At 39.9% G+C, this 9,958-nt stretch overlaps 1 protein-coding gene across 1 annotated transcript; it reads right to left on the reverse strand.

Moving 5' to 3' along the window:
• Positions 1–7,868: 7,868 nt before the first annotated feature.
• On the reverse strand, positions 7,869–8,601 carry LOC106082494 (attacin-A-like). The gene is made up of 2 exons (XM_013245042.2): positions 8,347–8,601; positions 7,869–8,285 (listed from the first exon to the last, which is right to left on the reverse strand). The coding sequence occupies exons 1-2, from the start codon at positions 8,523–8,525 to the stop codon at positions 7,886–7,888; spliced, it is 579 nt and encodes a 192-aa protein (XP_013100496.2). The 5' UTR covers positions 8,526–8,601; the 3' UTR covers positions 7,869–7,885.
• Positions 8,602–9,958: the final 1,357 nt, after the last annotated feature.

The following is a 9,958-nucleotide window of genomic DNA, read 5'->3' on the forward strand; positions in this document are numbered from 1 at the left end:
ATTCCATTAAGAAACAGGGGATACTTCTCTCATATCTCATATCTATTGTACTTGTCATTAATAGTACCCATGGATATCATTGAGTGTTGATACGATATTGGGTGTTTATTTTATTGCTTGTATTTTTCCAATGTTCGAAATAATTCACATTCAATTCATGTGCGTTTATGATCTTAAGGTTGGGTCATTGCTGCCATCAAGGTGAACTCTCTGAGAAAGACTGGCCAAAGTAGATAAGTGGCAGTGTCCGTAATTGAAACAGCTTGTCTTAATATAGTTCCAGGTGTTTGCCCAGCGATTCGTTCGCATCCGAACCTAGTTGGCTTGAGCGATTCGTTCGCATGCGCACGAAGCTTCCATTCGCACTTAGCTTGCATTCGCACTTAGCTTGCATTCGCACTTAGCTTGCATTCGCACTTAGCTTGCATTCGCACTTAGCTTGCATCCGCGATTCGTTCGCATCCGCGCATAGCTTGCATCCGCGCCTAGCTCGCATCAGCGTCTTGTTCGTATTCTTGCCCAGCTCGCATCCGCGCATAGCTCGCATCCACGCTTTGCTCGCATCCACGACTCGTTCGCAACCACGACCCGTTCGCATCCACAATTCCTTTGCATCCGCGATTCCTTCAATTCCTCATTTGGTTCGCATTCGCGATTCGTTTGCATCAGCGATATCTGTGCTTCCGCGATTCGTTCACATTCGCGTAAAGCTTCCATCCGCAATCCGTTCGCATCCTTAGATAGCATAGTCGGACGTTAATAGCTTGTTGTTCCGATATAAAGAAGTCCCCCTGCCAGAGATCTATTCATCCTGTAGAGCATGTAGTGGTGATACCTAATCCCCGCCATAGGATTCTTGAGCCCTGACAAGCCGCAATTTTTGCCCGATTTGGCTGAACTTTTGCATGTATTGTTCCATTATGACTTTCAACAACTGTGCAAAGTACGGTCTGAATCGGTCTATAACCTGATATAGCTACCCTATAAACCGATCTCCCGATTTTACTTCTTGAACCCCCACAAGCCGCAATTTAAGTCCGATGTGGCTGAAATTTTGCATTTTGTGTTCCGTTATGACTTCCAAGAACTGTGCCACGTACGGTCGGAATCGGTTTATAATACGATATAGCTCCCATATAAACCGACCTCCCGATTTGACGTCTTGAGCCGTGATTTTTGTCTGATTTGGCTGAAATTTTATAGACAGACAACAAAATTTATTATGCATAAATTTTTAGCAGAATCCTTGGTGGTGGGTTCCCAAGATTCGGCCCGGCCAAGCGCAACTGCCTTTCCCTACCACTAAACCAGAGAACGCCGTCACCGCGTCCGCGACACAAAAATTGTCCATTAACAATGCGCCGGCGATCCATACCATTGACCGCACTGACAACTGACGACCAATCCCGATCAGTTATAAATCGACTGTCGTAGGTAACCGCACCGACGAAAAGCACCAACGGAGGGGCCGAGAACTTGGGAGGGCCTCACCGTCGAAACTATAGTAGCCGAGACCACATTAACAGACTCCAACTCACCCATCCTTCAGGAGGCGCTTCTACAACCGAACGATCGCAAACAAGAGCCGAAGGCGATAACCTACTCACCCCTCGCCTCCGATACATAACACAAGTCGATTATAACATAATTGGCAACCGTCGACTATAATTAACTTGTGTTATAACTTAAGGTTTGTGGGTCCTTAAGTTGACCCTGAACACGACTGAACTTACCTCAGCCAAGTATGAACCGACTGTTTCGGTTCATACTTAGCATGGATGCTGGAAGTTATAACACAAGTCTATGCGCCATAGTTCAACCAAATTGCATTCAAATTGTGTCTCCCAGGGGCTCAAGAAGCCAAATCGCGGGATCGGTTTACATGACTATATCCAAATCTGAACCGATATGACACATTTGTAATCTCGAATAGGTCATTCGAGATTACATCAATAAGAAGTATCTGAGCAAAATTTCAAGCGTCTACGAGTTCGATTACTATCGTGATATCGACAGACGGACGGACGGACATGGCTAGATCAACTCGAGACGATCCAGAACATATATACTTTATGGAGTCTTAGACGAATATTTCGAGGTGTTACAAACGGAATGACTAGATTAGTATACCCCCATCCTATGGTGGTGGGTATAAAAAGTCAGCTGAAAATAGTGAACACTTTTTCTTCATTTTCGCCTAAGCAGTAATTTATATTCAATATTTTATCAGACTTTGGCTAAGATATATAGTTTCCTTTTACGATTTCCAACAACCGTGCCAAGTACGGTCCAAATCGGTCTATATCCTGATAATGTTTCCCTATAAACCGATCTCACGGTTTGACATTTTAAGCCCCTGGAAGACGCAGGGGCTGACATTTTGCATAGAGCGTTTTGTTATGACTTTCAACAAAAACGCTCTTTGTCTGACTTTCCAGAGTTTTGGTAAAATGCTGTTGTTTCAGAAAATTGTCTGCATCTGTATATCTTCTTCTTAACTCTCAATTTTTCTTAGCGTATAACAACCTAATCAAGCTGTGAGAAAAACAATACCTCCATATCGACTGTATTTAAACGCAAGAATGTTTCCACCTCCCCCAAAAAAAAAAAAAAAAGAAATTGAAGATTTTTATCTTTGACGCATGCATACACCAACATCTTATTCCGTTTAAGGAGTCAAACAGACAGCGAGCCAGCCCTCAAAGCCTCCCAGGGCAACCCCCACTACTATACCTTCCAAACGCTTTCCTCTTAGATGAGGTGATAGAAGGAGGTGTGGCTGCTATTATGCCTTGGCGTTGGAACAATTTCGCATTACCATGTACCATGGAGAGGGGAAAAACTACAAGGAAAGCGAAAACACCAAAAAACAAATGAACGGAAGTCGTTTAAAAGTACAAACGGACATTATTTATGATCTCAAACCACGACACCATGTCCACAGCATAGTTCGATGGAAATCGATAAAGACAAAGTTTCAATACCAATATATTCCCGCATTCACTTGTAGATTGGCAAGACATGAAGGCATAAAATGGGAAGTGGGCTTCTTAGTCAGTGACTGATTTTGGGGAACACTACACCGAAAGCAATGGAAACAAGTAGAAACGATTTTTTAAGGGCTCATGTTTACTTTATGTACAAAATTTCAGCCAAATCAAAATTGTAGCATTTGCGGCTTCCAGAGGCTCAAGATGTCAAAATGGAAGATCGATTTAAATGGGACCTGTTTTAGTTTACAGACCGATTTGGACAATACCTACCACGGATGTTGGTACTCATAAGAAGATCCTCCGTGAAAATTTCAGCAAAATTGAAAAACAATTTCGGTTTCTGTGGACTAAAGAAGTCAAATAGAAGGTCCATTTTATATGAGATATCGAAATATGAACCGATTTGACCCTTTCGCAATTCCTACATTAATAACAAGTCAAAACTAAATACTCCGTGCAAATTTTCGGCGAAATCGAATAACAATTGCGGCTCAAGAAGTCAAGAGAGGGAACATTCGATATTTTCGATAATTTGAATAATAAATATCGATAATATCGATACTATAGTTAATTTCCCATCACCTATATTTGAAAACGAAAATAAAAAGCAAATATCCGGAGATCAAGATCAAATAAAACCAAGGTTAATAAAGTCAGCTGGAAGTGATGAATAAAATCATTATACAAAATGTTAGTCTAATCGGATGAAAATTGCGCCCTCTATAGGCGCAATATATCATAAAGGATACATTCAGTATCGGATTGCTTAGTTTTGTTTATGTTTGCAAAAAAAAATTAACTTTTGCGATAGTATCCACCGGAAAGATATCAATCGATATTCAGTCAAAGAAACTATCGATATTTATATCGATAGTGCCATCGATATTTTGCCAGCTTTAATATTTACTTGTTGGACCTGTGCGTTTTGCTACTTCTTGAAATAAATTTTTAACGGTTTTTTACAGAAAACCCGCCGGTCCCGACAGAATATCGGCCGAGGTCATCAGGCAAATAGCTGAAAACAGACTGGAATTTCTTCTGAGAATGTTTAACTAGAGCTGGCAAAATATCGATGGCGCTATCGATATTTAAGTTTTTGGCTGAAAATCGATTGATAGATTTGCTATCGAAACTATAGGCAAAGTTACACTATTTGAAAAATTGGAAAATAAAAATAGCGATCATATCGTGAATCATCACACATTTTGCAATCGTTCTTTTTGTTGAATTCGAATCGGCCCATAATCTGATATAGCTTTTTTTATTCTATATAAACATATATCCTGATTTTTAGTTCCCATTTTCATTAAAAGAATAGGTGGAAAGAAATAAACGATAATATCAATACTATCGATATTTATTATTATTAATATCGAAAGTATCGAATGTTGCAAATATCGATAGATTGCTAGCTCTATGTTTAACCGGTATTTACTTGAAGATGTTTTTCAGGAGGTATGAAAGAGACAAAAGCTGGTGCTTATAAGCAAGGTCAAAGGTGCTCCCACATCCCCAAAATCATACGTTTTGCTACTTCTTAAAATGGATTTCTTACGATTTTTATACCCTCCACCACTAGAGGAGCTAAGGAATACACAGCCTCCATAGCAAAAAAACCGCCGGTCACGGTACCGGTAGAGGTCAACTGATAAATAGCTGAAAACAGACCGGAATTTCTTCTGAGAATGTTTAATTGGTGCCTATTAAAAGGCGTTTCTACGGAGAGACAAAAGCTGCTGCTCATAAGTAAGGGCATAGGTGATCCCACATCCCCATACAGGCCACTCTGTATTCTGGATGCGGCCGGCAATCTTTTGGAGCGATTTCTAAACCACAGCTCCAGGAAGACATCATTGAGGGAGTAGGTGGACTCTCAATGAGACAACATGCAGGGCAGGAATGTCTACGAGCGGAGCCAGTATCGGTGGATAAGTAAAGGAACCACCACTCTAGGCTGATTGTCCTATTGGTCAAACTAAATGAGAATGGTGCATTCAAAAGCCTCTGATAGTAATATGCCGGCGTTTCTGATGGGAAAAATGAGAAGTTACTTGCACAACAGGGTTAGGTTAGCTAGGTTAGGTTTAAGTGGCAGTTTGCCATCAGACTTACTCAGACGTTTTCGTCCATTGTGATATCACAGGAACAGAAGAAGGAAGATGCCTTCTAGTTCCTACCGCTGAACCAACCAGATCGCTTTAAAAAGCCCAACAACTTGCGAATGTTCACATTCGCTCAATCAGACAGGTTCTCAAAGAAATGAGAACCTAAAGTGGAACTCCTTCCGACTGCTAATGCGGGACACACACACAAAAGGTGTTATATAGTCATCTTCTTCTTCGATGTCCTTAGAGCTTCTGCAAAAGTCGTTGCTGGAAATCTTCAGTCTGTCAGCATGTTTATGTGTTATGACGGACACAATGACTGAGACGTCTGTTCTAGCCAGTGACAGCAAAGCGGTAGACTTCGGTGCATAACAGGGTACTTATCAATAACTCTTAGGATGGGACGAGTGAATATGAGGTCACGTCAGGAGCGGCGCAAAGCTCCATACTTGGACCGGAACTTTTTAGAATGGCAGTTATGTGGGAATACAGCGATTAGAAATGCCAGACGGAGCATTTCTAGTAGGATATGCTGAAAACATCGCTGCAGCCATCAAGGCAAGGGACATGGAAGGGGCAGAATGCAAACTATAGCAGGTGATACTAAGAGAAAAGGACTGGCTGGAATCCCACGGCTTGCAAAAGATGGAGCTCCCACTCCTAACGAGAAAAAATATTCCAGTAGAAGTGGATATGCGCTTAGGCGACATACTGGTGAAGACCAAGAGATCGGTCAATTATTGAGGGATTCGACTGCAAAGAATGCTGACCAATACAGATCAAATCCGGCACGCAACAACATAGGCCTCGAGGATAACGCCACAATTCAGTCAACTTATGGCAAACATAAGTGGGCCTCTCCCCAGCCGGTGCAGACTCTTAATGGAGACATGCAATAGCATCCACCTCTTTGAAAGCGAAATATGGGGCCAGACAATGCAGACAGCATGCCAAGCGAAATCCCTGCCATCGGTCGGAGGAAGGCAGCTCTGAGGATCACATCATCTTACCAGAGAATAGCGGAGCCCGCAGCGCTTCCAATATCGGGAAAAGTTCCGATAGAGTTACAGGCCATGGAGCGCGCTAGGTTCCACACCGCGAGGTGCAACACCCAGAGAGGACAAGGTGATGTTCCAACGGATCTATCACGGGCCATACGAGAGGAGACTATCAACAGATGGCAGCAAAGGTGGACAAATGAGAATCGGGCTACGTGGACGTGACGACTTATCCCCATGTACAGATGTGAATAGATAGGAACTACGTTATATACATGTTAACAGGCCATGACTTCCTATCGACAGATGGCAGCAAAGGTGGACAAATGAGAATCGGGTTACGTGGACCCCACGACCCCCATGTACGGATGTGGATAGATGGGAACTACGGTTACACAGATGTTGACAGGCCATGGATACTTCCCATCCTGAACTGCAAATGTTTTGATATAGCTGCCATAAAAACCCTCAATTATTATTCGATTTTGCTAAAATTTTGCACGAAGAGTTTTGTTTCGACTTCCTAGATCCTCACTTAGCATTATCCAGAATCTTTCGTCTCCTGTTCCTGTGGTATAACAGTGGACGAAAATGTCTACGTGAGTCTGATGGCAGTCTATCAAGAACGTGTAAAATGCGATCCATAGTTGAGGGTATATAAGATTCGACCCGGCCGAACATAACGCGCTTTTACTGGTTTTAAAAAAAATTTTATCTGCGATTATCGATAATCGCAACATATTTTCGATTGTTTTAAGAGTTTTAAGAATAAATATCGATAGTATCGATATAACCATTAATTCCCTATCACTTATATTTCAAACGAAAACGAGAAGGAGCAGTCAGGAAATCGATTTATATAGAAGCAAAATCAATGCACAGACCAAATGAAACCAAAGTTAATAAAGTCAGTTGGAGTCATGAGAGAAATCATTGTACAAAATGTTAGCCTAGTCGGATGAAAGTTGCGCCCTCTATAAACGAAATGCATCTTAAAGGATACATTCAGTGTCGGATTGCTTATATTTGTTTAGTTTTGCAAAAAATTTAACTTTTGCGACAGTATCCATCGGAAAAATATATATCGATATTCCGTCAAAAAATTAAATATCGATAGTACCATCGATATTTTTGCCAGCTCTAGGGTTGAGCCGCTGCAAACACTTGAGCACAAATTTGAATATCAGATTTGTTCTCCACTTTACATGACTTTCAATCCACCGTAGCGCAAAGGTTAGCATGTTAGCCTATTACACTGAAAGCCTCGGTACGAATCCTGGCGCGAACATAATTATCCCCTTTTTATGCTGCCGACATGCATAGAAGTCATGTTAAAACTTATTTCCAAAGGGTTGTCGTACTGCGGCCCGCTGTTCGGACTCGGCTATAAAAAGGAGCTACCATTTCATTCAGCTTAAATTTGAATCGGACAGCACTCACTAATATATATGAAAACTTTGCCCATGCTTCTTAATGGAATGTTTATGGACAAAATATGCCATGGGATTGGTTGGTATTGGTATTTTGTACGAATGATGTTCATAACGGTCGGTACAAGAAATTGACACCGCATGTTTACAAAATCATTCACAAGTTGTCAATGTTTTCAACAAAGCCTGTTTATAATAAGGACCATAATGGCGCCTTATTATGCAACGTCTTTTATTCTTCGCGTGAACGGAAAAAACCAAACAAATCACTTTGACTTTTATATACGTAAACGAGTTTCGTTTTTATTTTAGATACAATAATTATATACTAAGACTAAAATAAGAGGTTTTTAAATAGTCTAAAATCTATGTGTAAATCCCATACCCGCACCAAAATCCTTTTGTCCACGATAGGGACCCGCAATATGTTGACTACCAAAGGCATTCAGACCAAATGACGATGCCTGATTGGGGGAAGTCCAAAGATTTGCACTTGCATTTGCTTGCACTCTGGATATGCCAAATTTGGGAATTTTGGTTAACTCCAAACTGGCCGAATGACCTTGGACATGGTTCCAGGAAGCATTGGCGCCCACCGAATCATATTTAAGGCCATTTGGTTGTACAGTGCGACCATGAAAGGCATTCAAATCCAAATTGTGATTGTCATTGTTGAAAGCATTGATGCGTAGATTTTCTGCCACTAGCTTATTGCCACCATGGGTATTGGCATGTTGAATTCCTAGACCATGGCCGTTTCTAAAAAGCCGATTATGTAAGAAATGTTTTTAAGGATACTATTATCATATTTTATACTTACGAACTCAATTCCGCCATGGCTCCTGTGGTTATGGGCCCATGTTTATCATTGCCTTTGGCAAAGACTCCCACGCCTGCACCTAAATTTTCATTTCCCACTTTGGCTATACCCTTGACATCAATGTCATGACCACCTTTGTGATTCTCGGAAGCAGTTCCACCAATATCTACTGAAGCCATTTTTGTGATCTTTTGAAAGTTTTTGATATGGAAGATTAGAAATCTTTACACTTTTTTTATGTGGTGTTTGCTTATGCTCCCGATGAACGACTGTACATTCATAAGATTTTATACGAATGTTTTATACTTTAAATGCAGCTAATTGTAAATCACATATTCATTGTGGGCCATCATATGGCTACCACTCAACAATATTTGTAGTTTGAAGAAAAAAAAAATCACCAATTTTTCAATATGATTTTATTTATAAAATAGGGATCTACCTAAAAATTTACCACCCATTGCAAAGATAAAGCGAATGCACATTCTGTGAATCATAAAAGTAGAATGGCCTATATTACTTAATTATAAAATGTAATATACGGGCAATGACTTATTAAACTAAGAATAAAGTCTCAGTTCAGATCAAATGTTGTTGGGATTTACCGAATATATTGAACTTGTAGATCTTTTGTGATAGCATGATTAATAATCCACACAAATTCTATTAAAATAATTCCTACGGAACTCTTATATGGAACTAAAACTACGATATTTTAAAAAGGTTATAAATAATACCTTTGGAAGAAATTTTAGATTTTAGACTACTACTGGAAGTTCTCTGAAAATGTCATATAGGAAGATCGGTTTATATAGGAATTATATTGAAAAGTTCAGGACGTCTATAGAGAAAGTTTAGAGATGGACGATGGGTAAATAACCACAAGGTATTTACCCGGTAAATTGGGTAAATACCCATATATACCCAAAAGCTGGGTATCTATAATTTGCAGATATCTTGGGTATTAAAACATTTTCCAAACAATTTTTGATGATTTCGTATTCTTTGTATATATACCTGACCTTCCGATATAGAGTATTGAAACCATAAAACACCATATCAAAAGATCGGTCTACATGACAGCTATTCAAAAGAAAGGTGATGTAGACTATCAAAACCCAATGTTTCATAATTCTTCAATCGAATGTAAAAGGGTCCTTTTATAGGCTTACTACTCTATATTGGAAAATCGGTCTATATGGCAGGTATATCCAAATATGATCCGATCTGGACAATATTCAACAAAAAGGTGTAAAAGGATACCGATGCTCACTGTTTCAAATTTCATCGAAATCGGATGAAAAATGCTCCTTTTATATGATCAATACTCTTATATCGGGAGATATGCTATATGCAAATATGGTCCGTTCTGGAAAATATTCAACAAAAATGGGCAGAGGGGTACCGATGCTCACTGTTTCAAATTTCATCGAAATCGGATGAAAAATGCTCTTTTTATAGGATCAATACTCTATATCGGGAGATCAATCTATATGGCAGCTGTATGCAAATATGATCCGATCTGGACAATATTAAACAAAAATGTGTAGAGGGTTACCAAAACGTACTGTTTCAAAATCAAAAACTCGCACTGTTTCAAAATCGGATGAAA

The sequence above is a fragment of the Stomoxys calcitrans genome, chromosome 2, assembly GCF_963082655.1.
Source record: "Stomoxys calcitrans chromosome 2, idStoCalc2.1, whole genome shotgun sequence".
Taxonomy (NCBI): domain Eukaryota; kingdom Metazoa; phylum Arthropoda; class Insecta; order Diptera; family Muscidae; genus Stomoxys; species Stomoxys calcitrans.

What these genes read in the sequence shown, in the direction of transcription:
- LOC106082494 (XM_013245042.2), bottom strand. Translation starts at nt 8,525, where the DNA reads ATGGCTTCAGTAGATATTGGTGGAACTGCTTCCGAGAATCACAAAGGT. An exon ending in GCCATGGCGGAATTGAGTTC is followed by an intron (nt 8,286 to 8,346) that starts GTAAGTATAAAA and finishes TCGGCTTTTTAG; the next exon opens with AAACGGCCATGGTCTAGGAA.